We start from the raw sequence: 13,015 nt of genomic DNA on the forward strand, positions 1-13,015 counted from the left end.
AAATGCTTATCTGAAAATATTGTATTAGTAGCTTCTTACTTTCAACGTTTGTAAATACAGGATTGAATACAGGCATTTTTTTAAAAAGTAAATGCCCATCCTTGGGTCTCTTCATGTGTCTGCACTTTTAAATACTGCAGAAACATACTACATTGCATTTCAAGACTGATATTAATTGATCTAGATCATGCATTTAGATGCTTACGTATGTACTAGAATTAGGGACTATTTAGTTTTATTATAGGATTGTGAGAGCCGGCAGGTAAAGTGTACCTCAGTATTTTGATAATTAAAGAAACTGCTCTCCTTCAATCTTAGTAGCTCTTAGGTCATTCTTCATCATTTTTCTTTGTTTAAAAAAAAAAAAAAGTGAGAATTTGAATTGTGTTGGGTAGCGTTAGCAATGCTCCACAGCAAGACTTTCCTGAGAATACCTGAATACAGAGTGTAAAAAGTTCATTTTTCTTCTGTAATGGATGAGGAGTGTTTTAACTGTTTAGTGACTCTGAGCTGAATAGTGCCTAACAAAAAAATGACTTTGTGGTACTAGCCCCATAAAGAATTGTTTTGCATTAATTTAGTTATTTTTTTGTATAGTGAAGGATGTGATGTGGGCATTTTCTTCACGACAAGAGGAAATGAAATGACTGCTTATATCCACAGAAAAGCAGGACTGAAACCCTAGTCAGACAAATGTGTAATTATACTATGAGTAGTTCACATTAATATGTTTAGAGTGCTTATTTGTGTAGGTTGACTGTGTGTATACATACACATGAATACACACGCATTATATAAGTATATATATCTGTATATATAAAAAAAGGGGTTGTATAAATTTCTATATAGGTTTCTATATAAAGAAATCTCCCAGATTAGGTGAGGTAACTTTGATGGCTCTGTGGTGGAGGGAGTACTGAGATTTGAGGGATCCTGTCTTACATTGGACTTTTGTGTAACCCCTCTCAGTCTTGGTTATTCACCTGTGGAGTGAGATGAAATATGTTATTTACACTCTTCAGATAAACTTTACAGAGATTTGCTTGGGAGGTACTGGCAGAGCATCACAGTAAAGCTAAGAATCACAACCATAATTTTTTTAAGCGACAAGTCTGTTGTCGGTTTGCTGTTGGGAGTTCTGGACAGCAATGCATAATATCCCTATAATGATTTAGTGAGAGAAAATAGAATAAGGAAATGCAGATTGTTTGCACTGGTACTGATAAATATTGCTCTTATTAGAGGCAGATGTGATTTTTTTGCTGACCTTTTCATCCATTCTGTTCCCCCCCCTTCCATGCTCCTTTTAGGGATTTGTGCTTGCTGTTACCGTCATCCGAGAGGCCGCGGAGGAGATCAGATGTTACATGCGCGACAAGGAAGTGAACTCGCAGATCTACAGCAAGCTCACAGCAAGAGGTCGGCTTGGCGGCTCCAGCGCGCCTGCTGCATCCTGGCACGGCTGCGGCAGTGCCGGGAGTTGCAACTCAATCAAACGCTGCTGACAGTCAGAGAAGCAGAGTTCAAGGAATGGGGAGGGGGTTATGGGCTCGCAGGCACGTGGCTTTGCGGCCATGCCGCCGCTCCTGCCGCTGCAGGGGCCTTGGGGGTCCGGGTGGCTTTTTGTGGATGGCTCCTTGCCAGGCTGCGGTGGATGCTGGGCTTTGCTGAGGGTTTCGCTGAGGGTTTCCTAGGGAGATACACAGCTAATGCAAGGGGTGTGTGTGTTAATTGCTTCAGATAACTTCAGAGCATCATCTTGGTGACTCGAGGCATGGGGAGTGGGCAGCCAGTGCGTTTACATGCGCAGGAGCTTCCAAGCAGCTGATGTAATATGTTTAAACCCTGCTTGCTCCTAACTTCAGTGTAGGCCAAAACTTCTTTCCCAATTATTGTGCCTTCTTGGTGGATTGGAATCACCAAAGAAAGTGAAACTGGATCTGAATTGCTCTAGGTTGTGGAGGTAGATGTTTTCAGAAGGGAAATGTGTTTTCCTTCCCGCAAAGCTGTGACGTGAGAGAAGCACTCTGTAATGCTGCATGGGTGAAGGGAGGGAGAGGCAAATACAGCAAACAGCATAGTAGGAAGAAAACAAGTATGGAGCTACAGTAGATGTGATATGTTGTTTGGTTTTTTTTTTTTTTGTTGTTGTTGTTTGGTTTTCTTCCAGTTTTGGTAATAGCGCATCTGTCTTCCCCCTGCATGTGTTTTTTGCTTGTTCACCCTGTCAGTAAGAGAGAGACATGCAAGAAGGATTCCTATAAGCTACCAATTCATGTTCTTTAATGGAAACAACAAACGTGTGCTTAAAAAAAGGAGGAGGATCCACATAGGCAGATGATTTGCAAAAGCTCTTTACTAGAAGAATTACATCTAGGCCTGTGAAACTGTCAGAAGACGGTTATGCAGAGGTAGATTCAACTAACGAGGGTGAAGGTAGGCTATGTTCTAGTGTCTAGGGCTGGGACCCTTTCAGCACAGGTACCGCGAATCATAGTTAAGCACAAGTACTCTGTGTACTGAAGGAGCTTGTGAGTGCATGTGTTAAATTTAAGGTGACTTGCTTGACATACTGACGTGTTCCATCACTTATTGAACATGCAGTGCCAGTTGAGTTTCATAGTTTTTTTCTGGGTTGTATCAGACAGGGACTTACATCATGGAAGTCCTTTGCTAACAAAGAGGCTGTGAGGTATGTTATCACATCTTTTGTGTGTTTCTGTTAGCAGAGACTGATGTAGTTCCTCAATATTGGCAATACTTTCTCTTGTATTTCTTTGTATACATCATCTTTAGCCCCTTCCTCCAACTGTGAGGAGTTTGGAGACCTCGTTTGTAAGTGAGCCCAGGCTGCAGCTCAGCTGTGTCTGATCCCTGGCTCTGGCCATTGTTTACAGCTGTGCCGTACCTAACAAAGACATTTTAATTCTCATTTGAAAAATTGAATGCTGCCTCACTATGGAGTTACTCCTAATACCATGACAATGATGGTGAGGCCAGGGTTTTGTTTTTAAAAAGGGAATGAACTGAATTTAAGCAACTTTTTTTTTTTATTTCCAGTTTCTTTGTTATAAAAGTTTATACCCCTGAATTAAGATGCAGTGAACTAGGTGTAGTAAAAATATGCTCCTTTCAACACTTGCACTTTTAAGAGTAAGGCTGCTTTTTAAATATAATTGCTTAAGGCTGTATATATTTCACATGCCGGGAATTATGAGGCAACTCCGAACTAGGGAGTTTGAGTTTCTGAATATTAAATCCCCTTTTAATAACGTGTTCTTACTACAACACTTAAAATGCTTGGCAACCAACAAAAGCCTCATCCAAGAGGGGTGTACTACATCTATTTAAAGATATAAAAGAGTTGCCTTCTGGATTCTATTCAATGATCTATAAGGGGCCTGACCTCTCCTTTAGTTCTTTTCATATTGCTATTACGTTTCCCATGAATGATTTCCCTCCCCCCAGTCCTTTAACTTTTCTAATTTTGTGAAAGAAACCAAGGAGGATTGACAGCTGGGCACTAGCTGAAAATCTTAAGCCACTATTTAACATGAATTTGGTGTAGAAACAAGAATGAGAGTCTCTAGCAGTATAGTTTAGAATAGGAAAAACACAGAAAATTATTTGTGACTGTCTCGTGGTTTGGGGAGAAAAGTAATTTTCTGCCTCTCACTGAATCTCAGTACTCAAGCTTTTCAGGAGACCTGAACAACTACTTTTCCACTGATTAAAATGTTAGCACCTCTGAGAATCACCTAGGAGCAGGGAAGTACCTTGTGAGGCCACCATGGCTGGGGGATGGAAGAGTGTTGGGTTTGTTTTATTGTATCTATTAGTACAGTTAGAAAAAGTAGGCAAGCTTTCAAGGAAGCCCTTCGTCAGGTCAGAAGTAGAAGCAGTAGATATCAAAATAAGTTGAGAACAGCTGATCTTAACTATTAATTTTCAGTGTAGCTGACAAAACTCCAGGTAGGATTTGCCTTGGACTGTTTACATGCTGTTTCTTTTTTTTTTTTTTCTTGTTGAATAGCACTGTTCACGCTTGGCATATTGGCACAGCCCTGTACTGAAAAGGGGCAGTGCAGAAGGGTAGTGATGCACAAAAGCCCTCTGAAATGTTGCTATATACATTTTTTTTTTTAAACTTCACAACAGTGTCACCTCTGAAGCCAGTGTTTTAGGGGAGGGGGATTAGGTGAGACTCAACACTGAGCACTGCTGTCTTGAAGATTGGCTATAATGCATCTAATAGAGCGCTGTAGCTTTCTCCAAGCTATTTGTACTTCTCCTGAGTATTTGCACTAAGATGCAGTTAAGGTGGCTGGAGAATAGTTTTTCCCATCTCCAACCTTGGCCTCCCAGTGCAACCCCATGGATGTAAATGTGTACTTAGGTCTGAATGAAATCAGGGAGACTTAAGCACATGCTTGTATGCAGTATTGAACAGGGATAGAAGTAAGCATAGATTTAAGTGCTTTCCCAAATCGGGATCCTCTTGTCCTCTTTGTGTGCGGTTCCTCACGCCCTGTGCAGAGCCGCGGCTGCGGTGAGGCCGGGCACAGCTCCTGCCGCCGGCTGGGAGCTCTCCAGCTCCAGCACACCCACCAGCCTGGTTCCCCACCCCTGGGGGGTTATTTTGGATTTGCAGCTTTGCTCCTGTATGTGAAACTTTTTTCATGCACTCTTCTTGTTAAGCTTTTTAAGATTCACTAAGCTGCTTGCTTTGCAGAGAAAAAGGGAGAATCCTCTTTGGATCACATTTTATTTTTAATATGGTTGCTGAATTCCAGGGACTAATCTTTCTGGAGGGCAGCGTGAGGCAGAGTAGACAGTAGTGTATTTTCTGCGTTCCTTTATTTTACATAACATCAAAAAAACTCCGCCCTGAACTTCTTTTCTCTTTCTGCTGATATGATCCATTTATGTTCCAAAATGATGAAACCAGCAGACTTCTGGAAAGCATTTTTTTTTTAATAGAAAGCTCTCCATTTAAAGGACAGTTGTTTGGATTGTAATAAAAAATAATCAAATTTCAATCCCCTATTCATAAACCTACAAGCTGCCTTGTGTTCAGAAGTCTGTGTGCTGACTTTCTGCTTGATAGAAAGCTAGAACTGTGCTTGCAAATTCTTGGTTTGTTTTTCTTCTCTCGCACCCCCCCCCCGCCCCGGGTAACACTGCATAATAGAGAGAAACTCCACGGAAAGAAATGGGAAGAGACCTCCTACTGCGGGGTGCTACTTAAGATACAGATCATTGGCATTTACCAGCCATATAAAAACAATATTTTCCCAAACCCTCTGAGTCCTGCTCCACAGTTTATACAGCGTAAGGCTGCAAAAGCCAAAAGTTTGGTGCAGCACATCCAAACAACCCTTTTTTTCAGATGCATTTGACTTGTTTTAATAAACCTCTGGCTTCATCTTTAATGCCAGATTAAGTGTTTTGATCTGTACCTTAGTGAAGCTCTGCAGATCTATTGTGAAATCTCAACTTAAGTGCTCGCGTGGTAGAAAAAGGCATCTCTTCTGGCTAATATATTTAATAAATTAAATAATCTGCTTTATGGTACATCCATCATGCTGCAGATTCAGTGATAATTCCAAAGGCTGTAGCTGAAGTTGAAACAACCTGTTTGCATTTTATTGTGTTTACTTTTTTGTCTTTAAAAAAAATACATAAATCAGGATACAGCAAAGAATGAAACAAATATCAGTCAAATATTAAGAACTGATTTTTTTTTTAAATAACAGATCAAGACTAGTTGCTTTTTAAAATTGTGTTAATCACTGATTTGTATTCTAATTCTGAAAATATAAACTGGAAGCGTTGTAAATGCTAAATAAAGCTATGTGTATTTAGAGGAAGCACTTCTAGATGCATTTATAAAAGCAGTAATTTATTATTACAAAAATACTTTAACAGCAGAGCAATATTGCGAAATGAAGCAGTTGGGTTATTAGCTAGTTTCTTAAACGTGCAGGAGAAAACATCTAATGTTTAGGAGGTAGTTTCCCCACAGAAAGAAAAAGGAATTACAGAATTCCCAAGAACAAAATAAAACTAATTCAAGTAAGTTGCTTTATGGGAGTCCTGAGTCAAAGGAAACATCTGGTCCCGCGCCTTCTTAGCAGGACATATGGTACATACTGCAGAGATGTCATCCATGAGAGGCCAGGAGCATGGCTGGAAAAGCAGAATTAGCTTTGCTACCTAAAAAGGGCATCTAATTGATACAGGAGTTATAAAAATGTGTATTGGTTAGAAAGGTCCTCTCTTTCTTTTACCTTAAAACAGCTGAGGTTGGGAGGTTTATTGAACAAGACAAATGTGCTCCAGCTGCTTTGATTTTTCTCGTATTGGAAAAATTTTAAAGCAGATTATATTGTTTTCAGAATAATGATCCAAAAAGCCTTTTATGTGCATAATGGTAGGAAATCATCACGTTGTAGCTTTGTCCAGGCATTAATCTTTCTTTTCCAGCGTGAATTTACATCATTAAGGAAAGCGCTACAAAAATAAATTTCCATTCTTGAACCCTGCAGGTAGTGCTTCCTATACTGACAGTCACCAAATAAATCCTTGTGATCTTTAAGAGAAATACCTAAAATATGGTTAAACAAATCCACCTCTCCTTCCAAGAGCTCCTTTGCACAGTGGTTTAGGAATTGCTATGCCTGTGTGGGGAGAGCACACAGGTTTTTTTTTTTCCCTCCTTTGCACAGGAGAATATTCAAAAGCACTTTTTGTGTTTCATGAATAACCGTATTAAAAGGGGAGGAAGAGATGTTATCTGTCAGACCCTTTTAGTGTCATAGTACCTAACTTTGTATAGCCCATACAGAAGACTGCCAGGGATGCTTTTTTGGATCCTCTTGGAGTGCGGCTTTTCTTTTCAAGGCTCTGCGTAATGGACTCTTAATCCCCGGTATGCTTCCTGCCCCGGCAGAGATGTCTTTAGCCCAGCATTTGTTTTGTTTACCCTTTTTTTAACTAAAAATCTTGCAAGGCACAACCCAGAATCCACGAAAGACCTATGAGATATTTGTGAAATGGGCCATGACTGCTTATAATTTGTAGGAATAATTACAGCATGTAAGGAAGTCTGCATTTATTAGCAGCAGTGATGAAGCATGTTGTTAAGCACACAGTGTGTCACCAAAGCAGCAGGCTGCCGGGAGCCCAGAATGGCTTTCATTGTTAATTTGGAGCAGAAACACTGAAGCATATCCTGAGAAGGATGCTAATGAAGGGACTGCCAGTAGTAAAATCCTAGTGACCTTTGTGCTTTGTGCTAATTTCTATTCCCCCTCCCTTCCCCCTTCTCCTTTTCCCCTGAGCTGCTATCTGGCCAGTTAGCCCATGAATTTCGAGGTACAGTAGGAGTGTTGTCCGTGCCGGGGTGAGCTCCACGTGCCTCCCCCATTTCCACTCAAATCACAGCAGATTAAAGAGGCTTTTGTTGAAATATAACAGACAGACACATAGAGGCAGGGTTCAAATTAGCTGATTATAAATCACTAGTTAGTCTGAGAAGCGAAATCTAGAGCTGGCTAATGATTTGAAATTACTAGCCAATTGTTAAATTAATCCCCTGTTTTAAAGCAACTGGGAAATGTTTGACAGCTGCAAAGAAATAAATATTTATGCGTTTTCTGTAGGACCCGTACTCTGTAGGGCTTGTTCAGTCTGTGTCTGCCGAGAGGCAAAGGAGAGGTGGTAGAGCTAAGCCAGATACAAGAGCTGCAGCACGGAAGGAAATGAGCCTGGTTTTTAAGATGGGCCCATTTTACTTATGGCTTCCAGCTCTTGGCTTGAAGGTTGAGCTTTAAATTTTCAACCACCTGGGGAAGAGGAGTCAGGAGTTGATGGTTCCCTGTTGTAACTTTTCTGTTCTTGCTCTGTTGCCTACCTGACACCAAAAGTATTTTCAAATTCCTGGGTTAAGCAGTAGTTTAACTTAAAGCCTTAAACTGCAGAAACGTTTCAGGGCTTGTTTCAGAGTTGTCACTGGAGAGTGACCAGGGGGTTTCTGCATCCAGGGCTGAGGTCTGGAGCTGTTAGACGAGAGGCTTTCAGCCCTTTTCGCAGATTGAAACCTGCTGCTTTACCCAGTGGGAGCAGTAGGCTTGGTAAGCCTTTACAGGGCAGCATTGCCTCATTCTTGTGATAGAAATGTTACCCGTTTGCTCCAGAATAGTGAAGTGGAAGGAAGGGAGGTAAGGAGCATCGCACAGCACCCACAAACCCTGTTCTGCTGCTGCCCTAATGCACTGATATCTTTCCTTTCAGGGACTGTGAAGGTGAAGAGCTCTAACATACAAGTAGGCGACCTCATCATTGTTGAAAAGGTTAGCCTTTATGTGTATCTTCTCTTTGTAAAGTACTTTTTTTGCAAGACCATAGAAAATGAGATATTTTGAAGTCACGTTTGTTTTATGATAGGCTCAGAATATCAAGTGTTGAACACTAGTTATAGTATTTAATCACTTTTCAGGGTTCTCCCTCTCCCCCCCGCCCCCTTTTTCACACACTCTCTGTGCAAGCAGCTATGTCCTCTAAAACTATTAGTCTGAAAATATTCAGTACAAAAAAAAAAGACATGGTAGCTGTAGACTCCAGATACATGCTTTCTTCTAGCATGGGACTTCTTGAAAGGAAACCAGCAGTAGTTTAAAATTTCTTCATACTTCTAGAGTTACTCACTAGCTCTTTTGTAAACCTAGCTGTTGGTCGGTCTGGTCAGTGGGAGCTGGCACCAGTTATTATTCTGCACTTGGAATTCTGCAGGGAAGTGAGTTTCGGATTCAAAGCAAAATGAATACCAAGCTTCAGTTTGACAAAGAAATCCTCTTTCTCCTCCATACCCCCTTTGCTTGTCACGGTGGGGCTGTGGAAGGCGGCTGCACACGCGTGCAGGGGTGTATGCACAATAATGGCCTTTCTTCTCCTAACAGAACCAGCGGGTCCCTGCTGACATGATCTTCCTGAGGACGTCGGAGAAGAATGGTAAACATCTGGAACCAATTGTCAAAATAGCCATTAACCTTTCACTGATTGTTTAGAGAAAATTATCTTTTGGAAATGTGAAAGAAGTAGATAATAGTAAAATTTTAGAGACAGAGAATTCAAATGCTTTTACGGACCACCACTTCTCAGGATGTTACACTGTTTTTGTTTGCTAATCAAAGAACGTGGGTAGTTGAATCCAGGGTAAATGAATCAGGTTGCACAATGGTTTGCATTATAGATGTAAATCATTTTACTTGCCATTCAGGTTTGTTTTGTTAAGTGTGGGATAAGGAAATGTTTGATCAGAAGCATTAAAAAAAATAAAGACTAATGAGAACATTTCAAATGTCTTAAAGATACGGTGCAGAGTCTCACTGTATTCTGGACTAGTGGAAGGAAATGAATGTGTGATGCAAGAATATCGTTCTTACGTTATTAACGAATGTTACTTGAAATCAGATACTGTTTCCAAAGAAAGAAGGGTGTCTTAGAAACATAGCTCATTTCATGAGCTATAGATGTACCTAAGACAGACCTGGAAAGAGCACTGACTGGTGTTGAAAATCTACAGGGTCTTGCTTCCTTCGCACTGACCAGCTGGATGGTGAGACAGACTGGAAATTGCGGCTGCCTGTTACCTGTACTCAGAGACTGCCAACTGCTTCTGTAAGCTGTCTTCGTACAAAATATTCTACTTGGTAAACACGTGTTATCTGTTTTACCTGAAAAACATTCAGGTGCTTCAGTTAACGGGCTGTTTTGAGAAACAGGTTAATTCAGCATTGTTCTGCACAGGGCTCAGTGCATGTTACAGATCAGCTTTGGCAGCAAAGAATATAAGGGTAAGCCAGCTCTTCCCGAGCTCCAGGCAAGATTTCAGGTAAGGTGAAACTAGGTGTCTCTGTGCTGCATGGCTGTCACCGCAGCTAGAGAATGACCTTGCAGCAGGAGGTGGCTAATGGTAGGATGCTCCTATTTTCTTTTTCCTCTCCAGAGACCATTGCAGTAACTCACTGCAGGAAAGGTCTTGCTGCAGGATAGGTACCCTTAGTGGTACTTCTCAAATGCTCCCTTTCATTCCTTGCACTGCAGTATGTTCGGAGGTGCAATTCATGCATTTTCATTAAATGGCTTCAGAGGCAGTTAAGTTTTCATTGCTTGCCTTTATGAAAGGAGGAGTGTCACCATGGAAGCTCCACTGTATGAGCTGAAATAAGCATATAACCTCCATCGAATGTGCTGTTTCCCAAAATCTCTAGCTAAAGTAGTTTGTGTGTTTGGTTTTTGTTTGTTTTGTTTTGTTTTTAAAAAGAGGAGGAATCTAAGTAGCTGTTCTTTTGATGTTCTATCTGTAAAAAGTGCAAGAAGTTTATTTTATACAAAGGCTTTGAAGCAAGGCATTCTCTCCATGGAGTGAATAGTTCATGCATGTGTAGGAGTCAGCAGTGAAAACACTGTGCAGAATTGGCATACCTTCTTGTCACCACAGAACTGTTCCTAGTGACACTGGCATCTTGAACTGAATATTGAGTAATAGGGTGTTCCTTGGTTGCCTTGGAAGACTAGTGCAAACCTTCTTTGCTACGAAGTAATAAGTGTTTTAGGCTGTCTTGATTATTCAGGCTGAAATTTCTTTTATGGGGCACCAACATCTAAGTAACTCCCAGGAGTCTCTCAGGTATCAGTTCAAGAAATACTCTTCAGTGAAGCTGGTACAACAATTGTATTTTCTCTTAGACAGTTGGGCTCCAGTAAGTAATATAATTTAGTGATTATCTTAACTTGATAAGTAACTCTTGCTCAAAGTATTTTGGTAGAAACACTTGTACCTTATTAAAATGTCACTGTCTAACTGTCTGCGAAAACATGTCTGTTTTATAGGACCTACTGCAAATTCGATCCTATGTATATGCAGAAGAACCCAATATTGATATACATAATTTTGTGGGGACCTTCACAAGGGTGAGTCTTGCTGACATATGCTTGAAATCATATATGTAGTGTTTGCTATGCAAACCTGCTGAATGCTACCAGTTTTTCAGGAGAAATAGTAAAGTCTCTCTTGCCATTCCTTGTCTCTTCTTTCTTTCTTTTTTTCCTTTTTTTTTTTCCCTTCATAAAATCCATGAAATAAATCTGAAACAAAAATATGATTATTGAAGCTTTGACTTGGAGACAATGTCATAGGCTGTTTGGAGTAAAGGACCTTACTCTGAAGGTATTAGACATTTGGACAGAGGTTAGTAGTTACGTATTCATGGTGCCTGTTCAGAAGGAAATCTGGACCACCATGGACTCTGTAGGATTAAAATCTTTTAATTGTGAAAAGACAGGGGATCTTAGCTAGATCAGGCAATAGCAGTCTTAATTCTGAGTCAGTTGGGTTTTTGCCTTCAATTGCATGCAACTTACGTGAACTCAGTTATATCTGCCCCCTATTTCAGAGGGCAGCAGCTCAGAGCTACTGTGAAATATCACCATCAAAAAGCATATATCTTTTGACTTGTTGGGAAGATGCATTGCCTACCTGGGGCAAAAGGTTGGGTTTTTTTCTCTCAGTGGTATTATGAAAATGTTGAGAGAGTCATGTAATACCCTTGGGGAGCTTTCAGAGAACAAATGGTTTTGTAACAAATAGGAGACAGTTACAGCTTTTTAGAAGTTGTTTGCTGGTATTTTAGTTCAAAATTGTAGGGTTTGCCCTTTTATCTTTGTGGCACGGTTTAATCTGGTTTAATAGTGCTGGCACGGAAGAGGAGTTTGAGTGGCTTGGGGAGGCAGTTCTTCTAGAAAACCTGCACAGACATTAATTTCCTTTCTCATGCAAAGGTACAATTGTGTAGAATTAATCTTTTGGTGCCTAAGAGGAATCGCGCTTTTTTGTAACTGTTTTCTGGTGCGTATCAGACAACTTTCCAGGCATCGCTGAGCAGTCCAAACAGGTTCTCGGTGAGATCTTACAGTAGCAGGACAAATGCTATTAATCCGCATGAGCCAAGTGAGGGAACATTTTCCTGTAGTCCCTGGAAAGCTGCTGACAAATCTTTCTCATTTGTGATTCCTGGGGGCCTTCAGCAGGCAGAGGTATCTTAATAGATTCCCACACCCCCCCGTAACCCTTCTGTTCCACTGAAACAAAGTGCTCATGTTTTTAACCCAACCAGAGATTTACCTGGGTTTATGAAAATCCTCTATCCTATCAAGAAGCCCTCTACCAACTCTCCCAGCATCCCTCTCCAAACACCTCTGTGTGACTCTTGTCACCCACTGGTCTTTTGCATTACTGACAAGTCTGCTTATTTTTCTTTTTATTCTGTTGTAGGAGGACAGTGACCCTCCAGTTAATGAAAGTTTAAGCATAGAAAACACCCTATGGGCCAGCACAGTGATTGCATCAGGTAAGATGGAGGAATGTGTAAATTTTTTTTTTAAGAGAGTATGTTAACAATTTTTAAAGGTCTTTTTGTAATGGAATAATAATCTCTGTCAGTTGGAGAAATTAGCAGTTGGAATGAGGTTTCCCACTTGTCCTAACACCTCTGGGGAGCTGAGCTGACATCTAATTGCCTCTTGGACATTCCTAGATGAGAAAGAATTGGAGTGGCCTTTGGGCACTTCTTTAGCATCTAGGACCAGAATAGCACTTAATTGCTCTCCACGTTGACATCCTAATCTGTAACAGAAATGGTGTCAAATAGATTCTGGTAACAGAAGCTAAGATGAAAGATTTCCAGGTAAGTGCTTCCATTGAGTTCATCTTATATACTTTTAAAAAGGAAAAAAATAAATTGTGTGACAGATTTTGGCTTATATATAAGATAAGCTCCCAAGGCCTGAGATTAATCAATGCCCTCTTGTAGAGGCTTGTCAAAGTAAAAGCCTTGTTCCTTTTCTGTCCAGCACACTTGCAAAGTTTTCAGGGCGATAGCTGGAGGAGAGTGAAATTCCGTAGTACAGTTCTGGAATTAAAGTTGTCAAATGGAGAGACTTGGCAGTGTGG

General features: G+C 40.6%; 1 protein-coding gene across 1 annotated transcript in view; it reads left to right on the forward strand.

The window, feature by feature from the left end:
• The window catches only part of ATP9A (ATPase phospholipid transporting 9A (putative)), a 64,742-nt gene that overhangs the window by 13,866 nt on the left and 37,861 nt on the right, over positions 1–13,015 (forward strand). Inside the window, exons 4-9 of the mRNA XM_076351653.1 lie at positions 1,311–1,419; positions 8,296–8,354; positions 8,961–9,012; positions 9,587–9,681; positions 10,897–10,977; positions 12,338–12,413. Coding sequence (XP_076207768.1) covers positions 1,311–1,419; positions 8,296–8,354; positions 8,961–9,012; positions 9,587–9,681; positions 10,897–10,977; positions 12,338–12,413 — 472 coding nt within the window. The remainder of the gene's footprint in view (positions 1–1,310; positions 1,420–8,295; positions 8,355–8,960; positions 9,013–9,586; positions 9,682–10,896; positions 10,978–12,337; positions 12,414–13,015) is intronic.

Source organism: Aptenodytes patagonicus, chromosome 14 (assembly GCF_965638725.1).
Source record: "Aptenodytes patagonicus chromosome 14, bAptPat1.pri.cur, whole genome shotgun sequence".
Classification (NCBI taxonomy): domain Eukaryota; kingdom Metazoa; phylum Chordata; class Aves; order Sphenisciformes; family Spheniscidae; genus Aptenodytes; species Aptenodytes patagonicus.